Genomic DNA, 22,971 nt, shown 5'->3' with positions numbered 1-22,971 from the left:
GTAATCTGGCAATCAGGGGGTTGCTAGTTTGATTCCCTGTCAAAGCGTTCTTGAGCAAGACACTGAACCACTAAGTACTCCTGATGTGCAGTGTGCCATCAGTGTAAATGTAAAATGTGTAATCATCCTTGTAAGTCGCTTTGGATAAAAGCATCTGCTAAATGACAAAATGTAAGCATGTTATTGGCAATCTGCAGTGAAAAGAGCTTTTCATTTACACCTTCAGTTTCCTGACTGACAGATTCAGGAACCGTTTAGGAAACCTTTGCTGCTGCTTTTGTTAGCTAGTTTAACATAAAAACTGACGTGTTCCAGTATGTGTATAATGTGTAAGTTACTCATTAACTTACTCAGAATTCATTAATTAAGTTTGTGTAATATTAATTTATGAATAGATCGATTACTTTAGTCATACTTCCTCAAAAGTCAAGTGTTGGGCATGAGGATGATGCCACAAATAGACAATAGTGAATGGACGTTCCTCTGGCGTGACATGCCAACTTATGTTGTGCAATAGTGAAGACACTCAATTGTGTAACAGAGTGATTATTTAACTTTGAGGAACTGTTGCATGGAACAAGGATGCCTTACTTCCATGTTGTGGTTGTTCTTGACTGGCATTTAAATTGCCAAGAGTCTGCCAGCTCATGACACATAATTGTAGTTGTATAGAAAATGAAACAATATAAGACATGGCCCCAAGTGAATGTGAGGAAATCATTTCTAAGTCAAATTGTTTAAAAAAAATAATAGGTGATCCAGGCAAATCACTTTAACAGAATGTCATCTATTTGTTACTGATGATACATGATATTCAAGTTTTGGTTAAAAATAAATAAATAAATAAAAAAACAGAAATAATATTATATCTTCTTTTTTAACAAGTTCAACTATACACAAAGGCCTTCTCCCTGTACCTCCTCTCACACACACACACACACACACACACACACACACACACACACACACACACACACACACACACACGCACACGCACACCGCACACACACACAGACATAAACACAGATTATTTAACTTTGAGGAACTGTTGCATGGAACAAGGATGCCTTCCTTCCATGTTGTGGTTGTTCTTGACTGGCAGTTAAATTGCCAAGAGTCTGCCAGCTCATGACACATAATTGTAGTTGTATAGAAAATGAAACAATAAAAGCAATGGCCCCAAGTGATAGGCATTTAATTGAATGTGACGAAATTATTTCTATGGGTGAAGCAAAGAAAACATCAAGTAGCTTGATTGCAGTATTTTATCGCACATGTTCAGCCTATTGCTCATTGATTCCATCGTTATCGGACTTGGTCTGTTCAGATCTTGTCATTCATCATTATCAGTAATCACAAAATTGTAGGTATAGACCCTAACCCTAACCCATCAACAGCTAGATGTACCTTTCAAGGGTGATGAATTGTGTAATTTAGTTAATAAATAAATAAAAGATAAGATTAGAGATTAAGATTAATTAGATTAAGAATATCTACAGTCATGTGAGTGGTCCTTGGCTTTGTATGAGAGTGAACCAGGTTGTGGTGGATAAGGTGAGATATGGAGCCATGAAATGTGATCCTGACTAAAGTTGCTATAGAAATGAGTAGAATTATGTGATCCTGACTTAAGTTGCTATAGAAATTAGTAGAATTATGTGATCCTGACTAAAGTTACTATAGAAATGAGTAGAATTATGGGATCCTGACTAAAGTTACTATAGAACTATAGAAGATACTATAGAAATTAGTAGGATTACATCTTCTTTAGCAGTGAGAGAGTTGTGTCTCAGCACCATCTATGTATTTGCTTCCATCATCAAGATGAATCCAGAGAATGCTTCAGAGAATGAGTTTAATTGTATTTCCAAAAGCATTTACTCAGCTAAGGCTAAAAAATCTAATAAATATTATATTTTTCTTCACAGATCATCATGTTGGGATTTACGTTGACTGTGGCTGCCATAGTCACCTCTGTACTGAATGTCCATGCCCACATATCCAGCCAGCAGGCTGTGGCTGCCATAGTCACCTCTGTACTGAATGTCCATGCCCACATATCCAGCCAGCAGACTGAGGTCAAGCATCTCTGCTCTGTCAGTGATGACCAACGCAGGGCTGACTGCCGTGGGCAACACCTGGATCGTGTACCTGAAAATCTCCCTGTTCCACTTGAGGAAGTGGATCTCTCCTACAACAGCCTTCAGAGGATCCACAGCACAGATTTCTCCCACTTGCCACACTTAAGGGTGCTAAACCTTGAGTATAACAACATCTCAGTCATCGAAGATGATGCCTTTAGGTTAAACAGTCTTCTGGAGGACCTCAACATTTTCAACAACTCTTTGGCGGTCGTTCCAAACAAAGCACTGACCAATCTGACTAGGCTTCGAAACCTGGAGATGTCAAATAATTTTTTTGGTGAGGTGGCTCTTGGTGATGTTTTCTCCACCTTCACTGGCCTTCAAGAACTATCTGTTGGTGGACCCTTTGTCAAAGAACTGAAGAAGAGCAACCTCCTCGCCTTAAGAAACATCTCACTGTTTAAGTTTGCCTTTAAAAGTGGCTCGAGTCTCTTGAAGTATGAGCCAGGCTCTTTCGAGTTTCTAAAGACTAAGAATATGTGGTTTGATATTGCCATGGACAATATACCAAATGAGCTGAATGCAATGCTAAATGATTTAGCCAGTAAGTCCTTCTATGTTCTTCGCTTCCGTAACCTGTTTGAGTTTCTGTACTACACAGGAGAAAATGACATTTTTCAAGGTTTGAGGAACATCAGAGCACAACAGTTAATTTTTTATCGTGGGAAATTTAATGAGAACCTGCTAAGGATGGCTTTAATAAACTTACAGCCGAGTGCCATTAAGGCACTTGGGCTATTTTTCATTGACTTTGCACGCTCTCCCACGTTTGTGGATACTGGAGCAGGATCGAGTGTGACAAATCTAGCCTTAGATCGTCTGGTCCTTTCGTAAGTATGCCATCATAATCGATCATACTTAAAATGCATTAAAAACACAAAACACGTGATCGTGTACTGTATCTTCAGCTGAATGTCTTTATGCCCCTCACAGGGATATAAGCAACCCAGACATTTTACGCTTCGACTGGCGTTTCACATGGTTCAACAAGATTCGGAGGCTATGCATTTGGAACGTCAACTTCAATTCTGTGCCCTGTGATGCGTGGTTGGAAATGGGTGCCATGGAGGTTCTAGACGTCTCCAACAACCGACTGAAAGACCATTACCTCATCAACAGGAGATGTGATTACGCGGGTACCATGCCGGTGCTTCACACCTTCAATGTCAGCTTCAACCAACTTACTAGTCTAAGTGACTTTGCATCGTTCGCAGGACAGTTTAAGAGGCTCCAGGTTCTAGATGTCAGCCACAATCAACTCCAAACAGTGGATGCCAGTGAGTGCAACTGGAAGCAGAATATCTCCAAACTGATCGCACATCATAACGCCTTGGTGGTCACCAGTTTCAGGTGTTTGCCCACAACAGTGCAGTATCTGGATCTCTCCTTCTGCAACCTGGATCAGCTTGATACTGGCTATTTTCAACAAGCAATCAATCTAAGAAAACTCCTACTCAGTGGGAACAAAATCAAGTTCATCCCTTTCGGCTGGAAAAGTCCCAATCTGCGGTCCTTGTCCCTGGACGGGAATTCCTTTGGCCTCATAAGCATGAACTCTTTCAAGGACATGCCCAGCTTATCTACACTGAGAGCAGGAAATAACCCATATCACTGCATTTGTGATCTGCACACCTTCATCCAGAAGACAACATCTGACAGAAGAGTGAACATCACTGACTGGCCAGGAAATTACAAATGTTATTACCCAGAGGACCTGGTGAACACAATGATGGCCGACTTCTTCCCTGGGCGGGTAGCTTGTGACACCAGGCTCGTAATTCTCATCAGTGTCATCACTACCGCTTTCGTGGTCTTTAGCATTGTGCTAATGTGCTACTTCTTCAATGTGCCCTGGTACACCAAAGCAACATTCCAGATCATCCGAGCAAAGTACAGAGCCAACAAGGCGGGAAGTAGACCGGAGCAGGACTACGACTACCATGCGTTCATTTCCTACAGCCACTCAGATGCTGAGTGGGTAAGGAACCAGTTGTTGCCATGCCTAGAGAGCAGCAAGCCTCCATACCGCGTTTGTATCCATGAGAGGGACTTCACGCCAGGAAAGTGGATCATCGACAACATAATTGAGAACATCGAGAACAGTCTGAAGGTGTGGTGGGCATTAGCACACAAACAGTGAACATAGATACATCTTCTCAGTCTCACCTACAACGTTTTGGGAGCTTTATACTGTAAACTGCTAGTCAGTTGCCCCTTAGGAAGTAGTATAATATGATTTTTATCTACTTCTTAAATGAAATTCTGTTTTTAATTGTATGTTTTGTTTATTCCCCTAGGTCATTGTTGTCCTTTCACAGCATTTTGTAGACAGTGAGTGGTGCAACTATGAGCTCTACTTCGCCCAGCAACGAGCAATCGGTAAGACTTTCAGTGATGTCATCCTTGTTGTGAAAGAGCCCATCGACCCAAACTCCTTGCCAAGCAAGTATTGCAAACTGAAGAAAATGCTGAGCACCAAGACCTATCTGGAATGGCCTCAGCAACCAAAGCAACAGGTCTTCTTCTGGGCGCAGCTCAAGAGTGTGTTGGGCAAACCTAGTCTCCCCCAACACAGGCCTGACAGCACGCATGGCATCCCTACTGAGAGTGTGGTGGTGTCTGTCTCCGAGTTGGCTGAGTTAGAGTAGGCCTTTCAGGGACCAGCAGAGCCGGTTAAGATACTGTGAAACAAAATATGTATGACCTCATTTATAAAGTTATAGATTCCATCCTTTAACATTGCGTACGCAAAAACCTTCTACAATCTACATACGCATACAAATATTCTGATGTTTAAAACCATGCATGCACCTGTACGCAGTCTTCTCATTATAAATACCAGCCTGCGTTGAATTGTGCATGTCATACTCCCCCCAGTACCATCCCACAATCATCCATAAATGGTCATCGTAAAATGGCTTATGAAAAGAACTTGTTCAAAAGTACAGCCTACCATTTGTCTGGTCTTTTCATAGACTGCGCATTATATGGGGTGCCTAGTGTAACAGACCTTTTCATTTTGTGGGCAAAAATGCTACATGCACCTCTCACTTTGTGGACAAAAGCAACTAGTTTAGTTCACGAAGTTATTGTAAAAAAAAAAGTAAATTATTTTACTGATATACTTATTTAGCCTATACTTGAGATAGGTGGAGATGTGCGTTATATTTCATCTGTGCTTTTTCATCTGGGACTGAGCTGTATTTCGTGATATCTCTATTGGGCATAGCTGATTTGTGTGTCTGAAAAACGTTGCGTTAGCTCTACGCATTGGTGAAAGGATGAATATAAATGTGCATCTTCTTTTTCCGCATAGAATTGTTTATACTTGCCATATGCATATTTCAGCCGTAACGCTAGTTTTATTGTGTACGTAGCAAACTTTATAAATGAGGCCCCTGTTGCTCTGCAAACATGTGACTTTTCCTGCAGAACTGGGTTCAACTCAGGGAAATGAAACATCTGCTGTGCAGGTATCGTGTTGCGCTAGCATATGCAACGTGTCTCACTTTTAAACAACAAGTAATGCAGCACGTTTTCCCAGTTCACATGTGTCGCCACAAAGCACCAGGAAACTATGTAATCATTCCCAGTCTCTTGGGCCCTCCATCATCGGGGCCCTTTGAGGACACAGATGCCCTTCATGTGGAAACTCCAAGACTCTCAACTGAGGACTTGGAAGTGATGAAAGGTGACAACTCAGTGGCTCAGGCGGGATATCTCATGTCACACTTGAAATAACAAGTGAGCTGTTGGACAGGCATCCACCACCGATGAGAGCTTAAGTCTTGGCATTCAGCTGACACCAAACGGATGAATTCAATAGAGTGCTAACTGCTAAGGCTAGAAAGACCCATGCAGTGTTGATAGCAGTTATTAGGGCCTGTCTTCACAAGGCTAAAAGTAGCTCCTTACTTCCCGATTCCATACATACCAATGACTTTTATTTTATTTTCTGTCGACACTTCTTTGAATTTTGCCTCCAGTTGCTGTTGTGTTGTTAGTGGTGGATTCCCTGTTGTTATTTTTGTTGTATTATTGTGTGATGTGCAGCTCTGTTTTGAAGCGGGGAAGACATGTCTGGTCTTGACTTGCTGGCTGCTGGCTGACAAGTCCAGACCTGCTCACAGTGGAAATGACCAATCCATTACAGAATATTTGTTTTTTGCCTATGTCAACAAACATCCAGTAGAGAAAGCATCCGGTCATGATTGTTTGAATAACACAACCTTTAGCTGAATCTAACCATATCCTCTCAATTGGTTTATGCTCTCGACGCAGAAAGACTCAACGTTTCTTTGACCTAACCTTCCTACTTTTAGTCAGGCATAACAGGCAATTCTGTCAACAATACTTAATAGCATGGAGTAGACACCTATAAAAGCCTTGAAACAGTGTATCAACCAGGCATAGTCTAGATTTTACTCCATCGTTATTAAAACAGGAAATCTTTCGTAATCCAGATAGGTTGTCATGAGAGGTCTCCATTTCTGGATGGCGAACTGCAATGTGAAAATAGATGCAAGAACGCCTTTTTTAACATAAATGCACTAAAGACATTTTTTTATACAGTATATATAATTACGATTCAAAATGATCAAATACTTGTGTTTGGTGATCTATGGCTGTGCACATCACATCATGAGATATGCCTACAATTTTGTAATAGAGATTTATGTTTGTACAATATTAAGCGTCATGTTTTACCTCAAGATGTTTTGTTGGAGTCCTAGCCTCAGAGTCCTAGTCTATGCTCTGACTCCTCAGGTGATGTTTGACATGGAGAGATTTCCCCCCCATTTTCTGCTTTAAATTGTGTCCTGTAACTATCACTTGTAAAGGTTCAAAGTTAGGGTAAACCTTTATCAATGTACACAGTGTTCAGACAAACAACAAAAGTAAATAGTATTGAGTTTGATATCCATCCTCTAAATACACCATGAAAGTGTGTTCCTGTATCTTTGCCATTAGAGGCCAAGCTATCTGGGTTAATCTCAGTAAGCCTCCTGCTGCCATTTACTGTAGGCTAATTGCCAAATCATGTTTGAGGCTATGGGCTATGTTTACATTTTTCAATTTTATTTGTCAATTGAATGGATTATTGTCACTGTTTCTAAATAAAACTTCAACCCATTTTAAAATGCTGTATTCTGCCCCCCTCAGATAACAGGTGGCACATAACCAAATGTTATTGCATACAAAAAAATGGACGCTGAGAGTTAACTCCAGTGGAAGTTATCACAGTATCAAAGACCGCTTTTTTTATGAGACTGCATCTCATTTACCTGGTTGGCTCATATGGCCTTGGCTTGTGCCGTAATTAGAGATGGCAGCTTGAATTTCCAAAACAAGGGAAAGGTTGGTGCAGCCGTTCTAGGTCACGAGGGTAGACATGATGAAACCTAGACATCCCCTGGGCAACGGAAGCTGGGGACGCTTTTGTACACCTGGAGCGATCCTTAAGAGTGAGAGCTGTATAGTCGACCATCACGGAAACTCAGGAAATATTAAATATTAATGATGCGTGTCTGAAGCGCGATGGAGCGTTACATACAATACAAGGGAAAACACCAACATTTAGGTTAAAATTACTAATACATTTAATCGAGAGACAAGACTGATGCCTCATGCATTTCAAGAAGTATTTTTTATTTTATTATTATTTGTAAACAAGTGCATCAAACATATGCACATGAACATGAGCATAAACACGAACAGAGCCGAAAAGAAGGGTTGCAGCCAGTGGATTACACAAAGCTGAAAACAGCACATTGTATTGACATTAGAGTAGCCTATTAATGTCTAAAGGGATTTTTTTTTTTAGAGTAGCCTATAGACAAGTAGGCTACAGTTCTAATAAAAAAAAACACGGTTTATAATAATGAATGAAGCATAGATCTGTCCCCTTTACAACACATGACGTAGGTAAACTCAGGGTTACCTGAAAGGCAGATGGCACCTGCGCACCTGTGGTAAACGTCGTGTGGACGTAACCTACGACAGGGAGGAGGCACCTTGTGTTGATTCCTTGAGCAGGTGAGGAGCAGCTTTATATTCAGTTGGATGCCACATACACGAGTCATTCTGCTGTTGTTTAGTCTACGCTGTACGGAGGTAAGTTTTCATATTGATAAACCTATATTAGCATATTTGCCCTAATAATTAGACTTGGTAAAGGCATGGGTATTCGGAGCCCTGAAATTGAGATCTGTCCGCCTTTTTTGCAATTGGAAATATTGTATTGGTTCTGTTACATTTAGCTATATGCATGAGATTGAGCTATTTAATCTGGCTTTATCTTAATTGATGTGGAATCCTTCATAGACCTTATGCTTGTGTTGCGTCAAATTTAAGCGATTTGCTTTTAACTGCAAGGAGCGAAATACATCGTTTAGCGTTTATTTAATTCAAATTAAATTGGTTTTCTTTCACATTGTCTTATGCAAACTTATTTGTATAGAATGGGGTTTGGTACTTTGAAAATGTATTTAACTATTATGTAGGCTAACGTGTGTAGAGTTTGCCTTTCAAATGTATCACTTTACTCTATGAGTGATGTAGCATTGATTGTTATATGAATCCTTTGTTCGTTTTGGCAAGACCTGATAACATCGTTTTGCTAATGGATGTAGCCTACCTGTTCAACTTCCACAAACACAAAACAAGATGACATGCATAATTGATGCAGTTTGGTCTGCTTATTGAAGATGTCAATGTAACCGATATTTAACAGACACAACTTGGCCTTCATCGACATCAAATATAATCGAGAGGACATTTGACCGTGTAACTGTAATCTGAATGTTGTGCCTCGTTAATCTTATGGTTCAAAGTGAAATTTTCTTAACAGCACCACTGCTAACGTGTGTGGTTTTAGAAGTTCACAAACGTTAACATTAGGGCCATTTTCACCCAGGCTTGTTCACGGATCTTCAAGAAAAATGGTATCCCAGTTGGAAAAATCAATGGAGGGCCTTATCAAAGTATTCCATAACTACTCCTCAAAAGAAGGGGACAGATACAAGTTGAGCAAAGCCGAGCTGAAGAGTCTGTTACAGGGAGAACTCAGTGACTTTCTGGCGGTGAGTTAAACAAAAGTGCGTCAATTACCCAAGGTTACTTTACAGTCATATTCTAACTGGTTTCTCCAATATTCCATCTTTAGGCCAGTAAAGACCCAATGGTCGCAGAAAAGATTATGTCTGACCTCGATGAAAATCGTGATGGGGAAGTTGACTTTCAAGAATTTGTTGTATTGGTTGCAGCCCTCACCGTTGCCTGCAATGAGTTCTTTATGGAGAGCATGAAAAACTGAGTCCTTGCTTTCTGGCCCGTTTTTACACGAATCACACAAACAGGTGTTTATATCTTTACCAGTAATTTTAATGTGATGACACATGTTTGTTACAGTCTTTTTCAAACCGGATGTTGCGAATACCACTTTCATGTGTTGGAAGACCAATCATTATGTCAATGTATTCAGAGTGTAACGTGATGTTTCAAGTGTATTTGGAATTGTACATCTATGGCTAACAACTTGTTGAGTTTGTGGCAAGTTGCAGTAAAGGACCTCTTTCCCCTAAAGACTATGCATGCTTTCTATTTGTATCCAGTATGACCAAAGAAGCTTTTACAACCAAACAAACTGATTAAATCAAAGCTGTGAAGACATACTCAGTCAGGTGTGCCACTGGCAGAACTACAGTCTATTATTTAACCTGTCACTCATGTAAAACAACCTTCGTAGCCCATACCTAATTGTAATTCATAATGTCAAGCAGAGGCTTGAAAGAAATTGCGAATGAAATGGATCCTTGTGCACCGACATCTTGCCAGGGTTTTTAAATACCACTTTGGCGGTACACTTCAAACTCAAAACCCTATGCTGCTGCAGTGCTGATTAGTATGTAAACATAAACCTTTCCCAAAATTAAGAAACAACATCCCAGGGCTCTTCTTTGTTATATTTATAGGTACATAATTTTCTCACCTCCCCGGGGGGCAGAACGTTCCATGCTTTCTATCTACTGGGTATGCCACTGCAAAACAAATGACTTGACACCCAGGCAATAACATTTCAAGCACAATTTCACCTTCAACACAGAGCGGCTCAGACAAAGTGAAGGACCAGACATCTTTACGATCAGATACCACAGTAAATTACATTTTGGTTTAAATAATAGGTTTTTGGCCTTTTTTTAATTCATTTTAATTAATGGTTTGTAAATGACTTAATTCAAATAATCTGTACAGTCTTCCTAACATGGTCTTCAATACTGTCTTATTTACATTCCTTACACTTATTCCATAAATTATGCATAACATTATTGGCAAATTAGCCTTGGGGGAGGATTTTTACAACAGCTGCAACTTAGTGTACATGGTATGAAACCACTTTATTCCATTAGCTAATATGCCACGAGTCCAGCCTGACATGTCATAAACTCTGCAAAAAAAAATTAAAAATGCATTTTACCACAGTTTAAATCTTCAAACTATGACCCTCAAATGCATACCTATAGATGTGGTCGTCCGTTTTCTCTTACTGCCTCTTGGTATGGCAGTTTACAATATCCCTTACAATACGAACAAAACCCTTCTCCAAAACACCTGTAAATACACTCTGTCCAGGGTTACAATACTACTAAGGACACACATATGATATCCATACTGTGAAGAACAGTAACAGCCCTTTTAAACTCTGTTATTAGTTAAACCTTCTTGTATTGGGTTCCCATCTTCAACCAGCGTCCTTTACCCCTTCATGTAGTCCCTGCTTCGTGGCCACGAGTACCAGGTTTCGAGGGGAGAAAGCAGGATCAAACAGGGGCACCAGCTGACTCTGTATACCTGCATTTACATAATTAACAGAAGAAATATGACATGCATTTAGTCATTACCTTCAACAGGATACACTGGCTTTATAGCAGACTAAAAACGAATGATTTGACATTGCAAGGTGAGAGGGTGAAAAATGAACTAGATGAAACACCATGCAACAGCACATATTCAAGTTAATTGTTTTTCACTTTATGCACACTTCATGCAATTTTTTGGTCAAATGGTGTCCCGTCCTTCTACAAGGTACCTGCTCTCTGACATGTAATTGCAAGCCAGATCAATCTGACAAGTATGCAGGTACTTTTCTTTTTTTTATAAAGATGGCTTCTCATTTTTGTTTTCAGTTGGTTGACTCGGGTAATGATATGGCCACGCCAGGTACACTACACAACTGGAGATGAATTCCCAAGACAAACGATTAGGCATCCCTAGTTAACCTAATGCTTATGTTAATGCTATTTCTATGTCGACTGGAATAATCTAGCCCAGAGTTGAACTGACAAAGAGGGAACAGAAATTCCCAAGAGGAAGATTGGGCATCCATAGTTAACCTAATTCTTATGTTAATGCTATCTCTATGTCGACTGGAATAATCTATCCCAGAGTTGAACTGACAATTCCCAAGAGGACAACAACAGAAATTCCCAAGAGGAAGATTAGGCACCCCCCCCCCCCCCCTCGCTCACCATGCTCCTGCAGGAAAAGCATCCGGTCCAGCAGCACCAGAGTCTCGACCACTGGGGCCAGCAGCAGCACCAGGCTGAAGTAGGCCACCACCCGGCCGTGCTGACACAGCTTAGCCTCCACACATGCCTGGCTCAGAGGAAGGTCTGCAGGCAGACCCACACGCGGGAGGCCCAGTCGTGCATACCTGCAGTGGTACACGTAAGCTTATATTAGCGGGACATCGCAGGGCAAACTGTATTTGTACGGTTGATACGTGTTTGTCAAATAAGTGTGTGTGTGTGTGTGTGAGTGTGTGTGTGTGTGTGTGTGTGTGTGTGTGTGAATGAATGTCAACTAAGATTCTTTTTAGCATGTAAGCTAATATTAGCGTTAAATCACAGGGCAAACTGTACGGTTGATACGTGTTTCTCAAATAAGTGTGTGTGTGTGTAAATGAAGGTAAACTAAGATTCTTTTTAGCCCCTCAAGATAACCAGCTAAAAACAAGCTAAACACAGGCCTTGTTCATTGAACCAGATAAAGGATCTTAAAGGATTGCTATTAGGGTGCTATTATTCATTATTTGCCCAGAGGCCACTTGAAGAAAATGCTGAAACCAGACAAGTAGTACAGGCAGGTGCACAGCAACCCAAGGCCCATATACTGACTCTGCGAAGGGAAGGGTGTGTGCTTTCTTGATGGTCTGGATGCCAGCCCTGCGCAGGTCTGGGCGTGCCGCCCTGACGACGGTCTCCAGCACGGCACGATAGCAGTGTATCTTCAGCTGCTCGCTCTCCTCGCGAAGCCTGTGGAGATAGTCCTCCACCGCGTGGCACGCCCCCTCTCGTGCCTTATAGGACAGCCGGTGCTCGGGTAACCCCCTCACCCAGTCGCTCATTGGATAGCCAAAGTCTGAGCGCGAGGCGGTGGCTGTTTGGGCGGTCGGGGGAGGGGCGACGACCCCTGGCGGAGAGGGGTCTTCCTCGGTGGTGATCTTCATGTAACAGCAGGCCACCGAGGTAATGCCTTGGACATGAGGGCAGCTGACAAAGTGGCGCAGGAGGGTGGCGCTCAGATCTCCACAAGCATGGAGGCCGGTTAAGATGAAACCTCCTCCCATGTGCTCTCTATCCCCAGCCGAGTCAGATGATGAGGTCCTATTAAAATGGCGGCTGGCTGATTGTTCTGCGCAGACGCTTGGACCACACCTACAGGGACGCTTCACCAGTGGTGTTTGTGTATGATCGGCTGCTGCTTGCGCTGGGTCTGATGAACAGTTGTGTACCTGGAGGTCTTCCAAAAAGGGGCCATGGCAATCAGTCACTCGGCGCGGTGACACTGTCCCGTCTCCCGTAGAGCGGCTCGGAGTGCCACACTCTGCCGGGCTCAAACACTGGGCCTCAGAGTCCGGCTGATGAGCCGAGGCTGACATTGATATCCACTGTCTCTTTTTACAAGGGCCACCTGTGGGAGCCGGCCTCTCGCTTTCATCGTCCCTCCTATTCAGCTGCTCGATGAAGTCTTCCCATGAGGCCTTCGGATTGACCCAGCCTACAACGTGATGAGGTGATGGACCAGACACCACTTGGGAAAGCTGGCCAACGTCAGTCTAGGAGAGTGGAAATAGTGGCGATTAGGCAGATACCATCTGAGGGGGGGCGGGGGGGGGGGGGGTATGTGTGTGTAGCTGAGATGAATGTGGAGTTGGTTTGTTAAAGCTTAGACAGTTACCCTTTTCAGCCTCTCCTTTTCCAATGTACAGCGGACCTGTCCATCAAACTTTCTGGCCATCGATACCAGGTTGGCATCTGCCTCAATTGCAGTGACCGAGAATCCGAGCCCAAAAGATAAAAAACGTGTAAAATGCCCCTAAAATCAATAAAAATCAAACAATAACATTATGAATATATTGGTGATTATCAACATAATCCATTGCTGTCTTGGCATGCTTTTTTTTGTGTAGTTTTACACAAGTTTGTAGCAAGAATTACCTGTCCTGAACCCACGTCAACAACATTATCACAGCTGGTCAGGTCACACAGATTGTTCACCATCTGACAAGAGGAAACATGTCAACACCAACGTCACAAAATCTTAACAAAATGGGTTAAATATCTTTACCATAATGGTATAATCTTAGTGGGATTTAATCAAGATGCTGCTCTCTATGGCTTTAAAGGCACCCAGTGCAACTTTATGTAAACATTCAATGAAAAATAAACATTCAGTTTCTAGTCTTTTTTGCACGTAGTAAGTTTCAATAACTCCATACCATTACATATTGACATTCAAGGAGCAAAGATGAGACGTCGTTGTGTGGTGAGAACTGATAGAAAATCGTAAACAACAACAATCGCCGGTGGGGAGAAGCCATTTTTCCATTGACTGGAACCTGCTTTATTTATTGTAGGTTACCAAAAAATAAAGAAAATGGCGGCGATTGTTGTTGTTATCGATTTTCTATCAGTTCTCACCACACAACGACGTCTCATCTTTGCTGCTTGAATGTCGGTATGTAATGGTATGGAGTTATTGAAACTTACTACGTGTAAAAAAGACTAGAAATTGAATGTTTATTTTTAAGCCTCGAAAGTTGCACTGGGTGCCTTTAACATACTGATGATAACATCATCAACATCGTACACAATCCTCTGAGCATACCGTCCCCAGCCTGCGGATCTCATGTTGCTTCTTTGGTTTCACGTGCTTTCGGAAGAGGTGTCCTAACAGGGAACTCTGACATTGATTGCTGTGGAATTCTTCTGGTTTCCCAGTTCCAGTATGGAGCGTTGTCTGGCCGGGAGGAACTCTTGGATAGGCTAACGCATGTGCAGATGCTCGGAAGGCAAGGAGAGAGAGAGGCCAGACAGATGGATATCTGGTCATGTAGTGATGGGTTGAGGGAGGGGGAGAGAAAGAGAGAGATATTTTTTTAACTGGGTGCATCAACAAGAATTTGCTTTAACTAAGGAAAAACTTTACCTTCTGTTCGTGACTGTTTTGTCAAGTAGTAGATCAGCAATCTGGGGGGGTGACAGCTTGCTAAGGGACTCCTGCCAGCTTATTGGCAAAGACTCCCAGAGATTTTCACTGAAAAACTCCTGCAGCAATAAACAATATTGTAAGTAGCTGAACTATAAACAATAAATAGTTCAGCTATAAAAGTAAAACAATATTGGTTGTAGCTGAACTATAAACAATAAAATAAAACAATAAGAAAGTTGATATATTACTTACAATGATGTATGAATCTGAGATGTGCTTGTAAAAGGTAAGAAAATTGGTAACATTCTTGGCTAGATGTCTTTGCTGCTCATCGGTGAGAGTCGCTGAGAACATCGTTTGAGGACAAGATAGGGGACTTTATCGATATAGTTGGCGACGACGTTAGGTTGTCAAGCATAATAGGTAGATATGCTAATTCATTATTTCCCTTGCTTGATGCGAACCTTATTTAGAAACACAAGATATTTTCCAATGCTAGTATTCAGCTTCTTCTGGAGTTCAGTGCAGTGACAACTTTACTGTTTACAATGAAATGGCTAATGTGATGATTCACGTTTAACGTTTACTCTGTAAATACAGCGACATATACTTAGTTCATATTAATCCAGCTTGGCACATTTGGTAAAAAAAAAAGTAGATGGAGGTCCAGGAAAGAAATTGGTTCACCCGGCTTCTCACGCCAATGCCTCTCATGTGGAAACAAACTCACCTTTGAACCAGGAAGTACATACGTTGGACTTCCCGAGTCCCAGGAAGCCGAAGCCAATCAGCGTGGCAGGGGAGTTAGCTAATGTGTGATTATTTCGTTAATTGTTATGGTCCATTACGTATGGATAAATGAATTTACGACTACATAACACAGAAACACGAAAGTCCTACGGTAGGTTTGCGATTTTATATGAAAAGTCTAACCTGTTCGCTAGCAAGATAGGTGCTCATATGTTATGTTAGCTCATACAGGCTAGCCGGCTTGCTTACTTGAGTTTGCGACATTAGCTCAGCTGTTCTCCTATTGTGTTGTTGGTTTGGATGTCCCATAATACTATTTCCAATACCAACAGTAAGTAAGGTTACAATATAGGCTAGCAAATTGTCTCATAGTGGCACGTCAATTTGTGTAACAGTTTAGTAGTCCTTTGCTGGTAGCCGATGTGTTATTGTTCAAACGGTGTAAGACTTCTGTGGCATGTATGCTGTACCTTTTAAACGTTTGTTTCGCATTTTCTATTTTAATAAATTGTAAATTATTTATCTTTTTCTCTACCTTAGATGTCCAAGAGGCAGAACTGGGCTGGTTTTAAACTAATTTGTGTTTTAATTGATGTACACCAACACATCCAGTGGTTCTACTACACATTGTGTTTGACAGTATAAGGCCTACTGGAGCACTCAGAACTTTAGGAGGCTTGTAAAGGAGTGTACAGGAAGTTGAAGGGCCACTGTCAAAGATGTCAGGGCTAATGTTGCATATTGATACCACTGAGCCTAGTGAGACTGGTGGGGGTAGTAAAAAGCCAACTGCAAACAACAAGCACAAACGCTTCCTCAAGAGCCGTCAATTCCTTGAAAGAAAATGCTATATGAATGACAAACAAAACAAGCCCCGGCAAAAAAACAGACCATGCCCGAATGGCAGATTCCCGCACCAGCAGCACCCAGGACCGAAGCCTTTCCAGAGCTCTGGTAAGCAAGCGCCAGCAAAGTTTACCCCACATCAACAAGAAGACGCAAGTTCCTCCACCACCTCAGCCCATACTCACCTACAAGCCTGCCTCAGTACCAGTCAAGACAGACAACACATGGCCCACACTACAGCGGATCCCAGCAGCTCGTCCTTTTCTCAGGGAAGAACAGTTACAGCCACCTCAGATAGCAGCAGCAGCATCATCATCACGCAGGCTGTATTGGGGAGTGCGCCCCCCTGTGGAAACCCACTGAAGTACTTGGCCATAGACTGTGAGATGGTGGGCACGGGTCCAAAGGGCAAAAACAGTGAGTTGGCCCGCTGCAGTATCGTGTCCTGTGATGGGGACGTTGTCTATGACCAGTTCATCAAGCCCATTAATCCGGTTACGGATCTGAGAACCCGCTGGAGTGGAATCCGTTGGCAAAACCTACGGAATGCCTTACCATTTACAGAAGCAAGAAAAGAGGTGAGCTAACAATGGTTTTGTCTTTATTACAGTCGGTAGATTAAATGTGAAGTAGAAATCCAGTAGCCTTATATCTACTCTTGTCAGTATTCGAAAGACTAGTCCGCCAGTAATGTTGACATTGTTAATGCTGATAGGGTAGGATCTATCCAAGTGTATCCTTGTTCGTTTCCTGTAAATGTTCCAGTGAACTGATAAAGAAGTACAGCAGTGGTTCTGACAAATTTTTCTCAATATTTGGAGATTTTGAAGATCATCTCAGGCAAGGTGCTGGTCGGCCATGCAATCCACAACGACCTCAAGGCCCTGAAGTACAGTCACCCAGCAGTGCTGATACGGGACACCTCTCGCATTCCTCTCCTGAACAAGAGAGCGGGTATACCGGAGACAGAGATTGTCTCGTTAAAGAGATTCACCAAGGCTCTCTTCAACCGTGACATTCAGGTGAGCATGAGATGGAGGGCAACCAGTCACACTTCCATATACTGACTAGGTGAATCTGTGAGGTCCCCTGACCAGTAGCCCCCACTAACATATCTTAAAGTTTGAGTCCCTAATTGCATTTGGAATGTGTCAATGTGTTATACCCAATAATTTGTTAGCATATATGTTGTATGGGTGTATGTTTTAAAAGAATGATTATTTAAAAAAATATATATATATTTGGCAAAGCCACCATTTTCATGGTTGATAAAACAATCAAACAATCAAAATCAAAAATAAATCTTTCTCAAGGTACTGTCTTTAAAAAAATATTTCGATTTCTTTTTTTAGACGGGGCGGAATGGGCATTCGTCTGTTGAAGATGCAAAGGCCACCATGGACTTGTGGAGAATTGTGGCAGTAGACTGGGAGAAAGCATTAACATCCAAACCGCTTCCTCAGTGATACACTGCACTGTGAACCTAATGGCCTACGTCTACATATTTAATATGAAGACTTTTTAGCGTTCAACATTTTGAATGCGCAGTTTTCTTGGAAGTTACAGTGCCCCCCTGATAAAATGTTATGACATGATTAATGTTGCCACAAGGGGGCAGTAACAATTCAACTTCAGGTTTTAGGGAAATGGGAATGTTAAAAATGAAGATCCTCAAACGAAGACCAGAATCATATCTGTGTTGGTGCTTAATATACACAATTCCTTGAAAAAAAGTAAAACATGATTTTATACTTCCTATCTCTCTGTGCCATTTCAAAATGCTTTAAATAACATTTACACCACATTTGAAAAGATGAATATGTTTACTTATGGTATCATTATATGTGACTGCATTTTTTGAAAAAAAAAAAAAAAATATATATATATATATAAAACTATAATTATAGACATATATTAAATCAGGAACACAGTAGGGCATCTCTTACCTTTATACTGAACGTCATTTCAGTGGAAAATACTGTTAAGTGTAATTTTCAGTAAGACAACTCTTAATAAGAGACTCTTCTGGATTTCTACAGATAATGTAGTGTCCTGGCTTCAAGGGGGACATTGAGACGTCTCATTTAAGGTCTTCGGGTTTCGCAAACACCTTTATAGAAGGAAGAATACACAAACTCAAAGCATTCTCTGTGGTTCTCTGCATTTTCCTCTCTCCCTTTCCAACTCTGGCGGTCCAGGCTTAAGAAATCTGTTTTTGAGGCTTTGTTTTTCATGTTTTCCCCTCGATTGGTAGTTTGCTTGTGTTGAACCTGGCACTTGCAATAACTCATTTCGAATAGAATCACCCTCTAAATGAATACTGACAGAACAATGATAGCTGGGGTTTAAATAATATAGATATGTGCGCATGCTAGTCGTGGAAAGTTGAATAGATAAAACCACATACGACACTTGCAGTCTGTTATTGGTCAAATAGATCAGAAATCACATGTATCATGGCAGAAGTAACCACCCACTGAAGCTGAACACTAGCTTTTTAATTAGATTTCTGTGGGAAGAAGGCAGAGCCTAAATCTTTCAGTACTAGGGGCCTGGAGTAACCTTAATATTTCAGAATATTTCTCAGAGTGCCCTCCTGTCTTCATAACCCCCACTGATTATGAATGCCCAAGGACAGACCCACTGTCACTCAGACTGTACGCTTTGGAAAGCAACCGCAACTGGTGGAGTAAATCATGCAGTTATAAGTACAATTTTCAAAATAGAAGGCTTGTCAGAATGGGCTTGATCAGAGAAATGACAAACACAGAGATACTATCGATCCTCCCAAAGGGCCTACGTCAGATGTCATCAGTCTTGGATGAGTTGCTTAGCAGCAGGAGTGATGGGGTCGATGTGTATGCAGGGGAGGGGCCGTTCCCTCTCTCTCTTTCTCTCTCCCTTTCCCTCTCTGTCTCTCTCTCCCTTTCCTCTCCCTCTCTCTCTCTCTGTCTCACTCTCGTTCTCCCTCTCTCCCCCTCTTTCTTTCTCTCTCTGCGGTTTGGATGGAAGGCCACAGGTTGTCTGAGAGGAAGACGAGAGATAATCTCACTTCTTCCAGCTCACACTGTCCCCCTTCTTTAAGTCTCTGGCCCAAGCCCTTGGCAAAACCCAGGGCGTCAGCAGGATTCCTCCTCTGTGAATTCAACACCACGACATTAATTATGCCACTTCCCCTTCCCCTTCCTCTGTCCATCTTCCATGCAAAGATCCACAGCTGCACTGATGCTGCAGCTCATCAAAGAGGGGCCTTTCTCACCAACAACCACTGCTCTCTCAGACACACACACACACACACACACACAGAACAGCTTGGTTCTCTGATTGCCACCCCTTCCACTACCGCTCTGTTGTGACTGAACTCAGTCAACCTGTCCAAATGGAACATTCCTCAACAATCTGTGTTTATTGGGATGGGCCGCTTATTTTCTGGTGAAATGCTGTGTTAAAAAAAAGTATTTCTTCCCAGTACCGTCATCTCACCATCAGTGTTTTTCTGGGAGCTGAGAGATATACAAAGGACGAATAACTTATTCCCCTAGACCTAAGCATATAGTCGTGTTTTTCCTTAAAAGGTGTTTTAAGAGGTGGAAAAGACAGTCTCCACATCATCAGTTGACCATATGACAGTGAGCAATCTATTTCAGGTTATTAATAAGATTACTCAGGGTTTGGTTTGGATTACAGTCAGCTTCCATAAAAACCTCTGGAAGATTTTGGTAATGTCTTTTAAATCCTCCAGTGGTTTTGGTGAAACTATGATTCAGAAGAAAGCTACCCCGTCCACTACCTCCAAGATGTTTTATGGCTTTGCCGTGTACGTGGAATAAAGGGCAGCTCTTTGTTTGCTTTATCCTGAACATGTTCCACGTCTCTTTTACAATCTTATTCAGCACAGACAAGCATAACTGTCTAGACTGTTTCGGAACAGTTGCCTGGGAATTCATCCTACGTTATGTTTGGAACTGGCATAGCATAGCAACATGGTGAAGCTGCCACATTCATGGTCATATTTGTTTAAATTGCTCATACTCTCAAATACATATTCTCATAGGCACAACTTCTAGCTGTCCACTGAATTGCCTGTGTCAAATGAGTCCACACACAGGACTACTCTGTTGCTGTCTCGGGCCCGGCTCCAAGACTCTGGCTAGGCTATCAGCACCTCCTATGCCAGTTGGCTAATTCTAGAACATTGCACTCCCTCGCAACTAGACACTGGAAGATCTGAGAGCGGGCCTTGTGATGACGCACCGTTCCCTGTCAGCTACTGTGGGTAGTAATTAAAGAGTTCATTGCTTTTGAAATACTAAGGGATTGATCTAGAGGGGGTCAGTTTGACCGGGATTTTTTGTTAATGATTAATCAAGTATGATTGATCTTTGACATCTGGTAATCTTACAATGTGAAATGTAAGGTGTAGTATTATGAACCTCCTGCACGTCTCTGGAAGTTTCATCTTCTATCTGAATTCTTTTTTTTTTACCCGTTTACCTTACTGAATGGGTTTTACAAAAACACAAGTAACAAAAATCATATTTTTTAACATGTATAAAATACAATACACCGTATTTAGAATCAGATTTAATCAGATTTTTAAACACAGTGAAACATGGAAATGAAATCAATCATTTTGGAGTCTAACCACTTCCTGGCAAATTTGTATCCACCTTCCTTCCTCTGCGAAGGACCGCAGTGTTCAGCAGTCTCCTAAGCCCTGGCATTGACCCTCTCGCCTGTGCCTACATGCTACATTCCTCCAGCGTATAACACCTAGCATGGTCTGTCAGCTAGCGCGGGCCGCGCACAAAGCTGTATTCACCCTCCCTCCCCCATTGCTACACATTGCTCATCACTGGCTCTTGCGCTCAGTCTATGCCTTGCCAGGGGCAGGACCACCTCGTGTCTTCATCAAAGACCAGAGACGTGAGTCCATGTGTTGTTTACCATGTCACAGGCCAACTGTTTGAACTTTCAACTGTCTTCAAGTCCCTAACTCTTCACTTTGTCTTGGGGTACACTTCCTAAATCAACACGGAGTTCCTGACTGAAGTGTTGCATAGACGTGTTGGCAAATACTGTATGGATTGTTGGACCTGCAAGTCTGCATAAAAAGAATCACATAGATGTTGTTCACACTTTTGTGAGTTTACATCAACAAATCAACAGATAAATTATTGGCATAAAAACACTGAACTCTGCAATGTCTGGGCCAAGGAGGCATGGCAAGCGGATTGTACCCGGGTGTGTCTTATACCTCAGTCGATAATAATAAAGTTCTCGTCCACAACTATGATAACCTTAAAATAATAATTTCGTAATGACTTTTATTCGCTGTCTCTTTAAAGATGTGTGTGATATTCTGACTTTAAAACCAAAGACAAATGAACTGAGAAGCCACAAGGCCATCGAGTGTCGTCGTGTCACTTTAAGGCCACCTTTGACCCCTTGTCTGTTATGTTTTGACACGGAAAACTGAGAAAGCCTGACAGGAAGAGCAATGAAGGTACTATATGTTCTTGCCATATGGGTGTGATAGCGTGAGGTCATGCGCTGGTCCATTTGCTTGGTGTTTACATGGTGTCGGAATTCCTTCAGTGCCTGGACTACACTACAGGTATACTCATCCTGAGCATTTGACCACTGACACCATTTTAAAGGCAGTGATGTTTGGCTAAACAAATACAGATGCAGTCATAAACACAGGTGTGCTACAAAACTTGAGTTTTTATCGTGATTTTTTCCACATATTATTTCCCTGTTGTGTTGTGTGAACTCTGTGTTCTGACACTCTCCTGGGATTATTTCAGATTATTCCTCGTAATCTTCCTGTTTAAATCCTTTATTGAGTAAAAGGCTCAGTTGAAATGTTCTTGGTGATGACGATACACTGTCCTGTTGGCTAACACTGATTTCACCTAAGCATTTTAATTGCAGTTAACATACAGGTCGTTTGCGAAGTAAGTGAATATCAAAGATTTTTTTTACTTTTGAGTAATACAATTTTTTCACTCTCCTAACAGTCTTAGTTCATCAGTGCACCTGGTTTCATCATCAATCCGTCTGAGTGAAATTAAGCTCTGCTAACTGAACCAAACAAGCCATGAAGATGACTTCACTGACATGATGCTGGGGACACTTGGGGTCAATCCCTGCCTTGTGACTTTGGGGAATTATTATACAACAAAAATAATAATTCAGTCACACGTGCACACGTATGCTGCTGTCAAGGAGTTTGTCTTCTTTTGAACTATTTACTGCCTTGGCATTAGGTAGCTGTTCCACCTTGATTAAAGAGGCCAGTGTTTGTAATGAGAACACTCCACACTGTCACACCAGATCTGCCAGTCTGTTGATATGTTTACAGGGGACATGATGCAATGGGAGAGTTTACTCTCATCCTCAGTCCCGTGAGGCATGGAGGAGCAGGAGGAAGGAACCTAAGGCCACTGCCACACTAAGCAAGACAAATCTGCCATTTGGAGCATCTCTTACAATCAAGGTTAGAATCCCCTCTCCAGAGTGGGAAGGTTGCAATCTACCCTGCTATCAGAGCCTGTCTGACCGCAAATCCGGTTTGAATCCGCGAATCTGATGACGTAATTATCCCACGTGAACGCTGGAAGCTGTCAAGTAGTCACGTTCATCTTCCCAATCGCAATAAAAACAAAAACATTTAAGTCTTCTGTTCTGTTTATGGCTGGCAAACAACAATCTAAGAAGGGCACGTATTATTCAG

General features: G+C 41.9%; 4 protein-coding genes across 4 annotated transcripts; 3 read left to right on the top strand and 1 right to left on the bottom strand.

Moving 5' to 3' along the window:
• Window positions 1-1,934: 1,934 nt before the first annotated feature.
• tlr18 (toll-like receptor 18) lies at window positions 1,935-4,792 on the top strand (the record flags this gene model as incomplete). The annotated part of the gene is made up of 3 exons (XM_080858090.1): window positions 1,935-2,974; window positions 3,078-4,254; window positions 4,442-4,792. The coding sequence occupies 3 exons, from the start codon at window positions 1,935-1,937 to the stop codon at window positions 4,790-4,792; spliced, it is 2,568 nt and encodes an 855-aa protein (XP_080714216.1).
• A 4,293-nt stretch (window positions 4,793-9,085) lies between these two features.
• s100a1 (S100 calcium binding protein A1) lies at window positions 9,086-9,459 on the top strand (the record flags this gene model as incomplete). The annotated part of the gene is made up of 2 exons (XM_080857417.1): window positions 9,086-9,226; window positions 9,310-9,459. The coding sequence occupies 2 exons, from the start codon at window positions 9,086-9,088 to the stop codon at window positions 9,457-9,459; spliced, it is 291 nt and encodes a 96-aa protein (XP_080713543.1).
• Window positions 9,460-10,838: 1,379 nt separating this feature from the next.
• mettl25b (methyltransferase like 25B) lies at window positions 10,839-15,055 on the bottom strand. The gene is made up of 8 exons (XM_080858310.1): window positions 14,889-15,055; window positions 14,634-14,752; window positions 14,313-14,529; window positions 13,643-13,705; window positions 13,383-13,520; window positions 12,320-13,260; window positions 11,672-11,856; window positions 10,839-10,994 (listed from the first exon to the last, which is right to left on the bottom strand). The coding sequence occupies exons 1-8, from the start codon at window positions 14,988-14,990 to the stop codon at window positions 10,885-10,887; spliced, it is 1,875 nt and encodes a 624-aa protein (XP_080714436.1). The 5' UTR covers window positions 14,991-15,055; the 3' UTR covers window positions 10,839-10,884.
• A 357-nt stretch (window positions 15,056-15,412) lies between these two features.
• isg20l2 (interferon stimulated exonuclease gene 20-like 2) lies at window positions 15,413-17,900 on the top strand. Its single transcript, XM_080858600.1, has 4 exons — window positions 15,413-15,537; window positions 15,927-16,810; window positions 17,054-17,254; window positions 17,585-17,900. Exons 2-4 carry the CDS (start codon window positions 16,106-16,108, stop codon window positions 17,696-17,698), a joined length of 1,020 nt encoding a protein of 339 aa, XP_080714726.1. The 5' UTR covers window positions 15,413-15,537; window positions 15,927-16,105; the 3' UTR covers window positions 17,699-17,900.
• Window positions 17,901-22,971: the final 5,071 nt, after the last annotated feature.

Source organism: Sprattus sprattus, assembly GCF_963457725.1.
Source record: "Sprattus sprattus genome assembly, chromosome: 19".
In the NCBI taxonomy this organism is placed as follows: Eukaryota; Metazoa; Chordata; class Actinopteri; order Clupeiformes; family Clupeidae; genus Sprattus; species Sprattus sprattus.
Note: the sequence above shows the minus strand (reverse complement) of the source record. Positions and strands in the feature narration are given on the sequence as shown.

Excerpts from the sequence above, each read along its gene's own strand:
- isg20l2 (XM_080858600.1), top strand. The coding sequence starts at position 16,106 with ATGTCAGGGCTAATGTTGCATATTGATACCACTGAGCCTAGTGAGACT. Across the intron at positions 16,811-17,053 it reads TTACAGAAGCAAGAAAAGAG|ATTTTGAAGATCATCTCAGG; the intron begins GTGAGCTAACAA and ends CAATATTTGGAG. Across the intron at positions 17,255-17,584 it reads TCTTCAACCGTGACATTCAG|ACGGGGCGGAATGGGCATTC; the intron begins GTGAGCATGAGA and ends TTCTTTTTTTAG.
- mettl25b (XM_080858310.1), bottom strand. The coding sequence starts at position 14,990 with ATGTTCTCAGCGACTCTCACCGATGAGCAGCAAAGACATCTAGCCAAG. Across the intron at positions 14,753-14,888 it reads TCTCAGATTCATACATCATT|GAGTTTTTCAGTGAAAATCT; the intron begins GTAAGTAATATA and ends TTATTGCTGCAG. Across the intron at positions 14,530-14,633 it reads AAAACAGTCACGAACAGAAG|ATATCCATCTGTCTGGCCTC; the intron begins GTAAAGTTTTTC and ends CTACATGACCAG.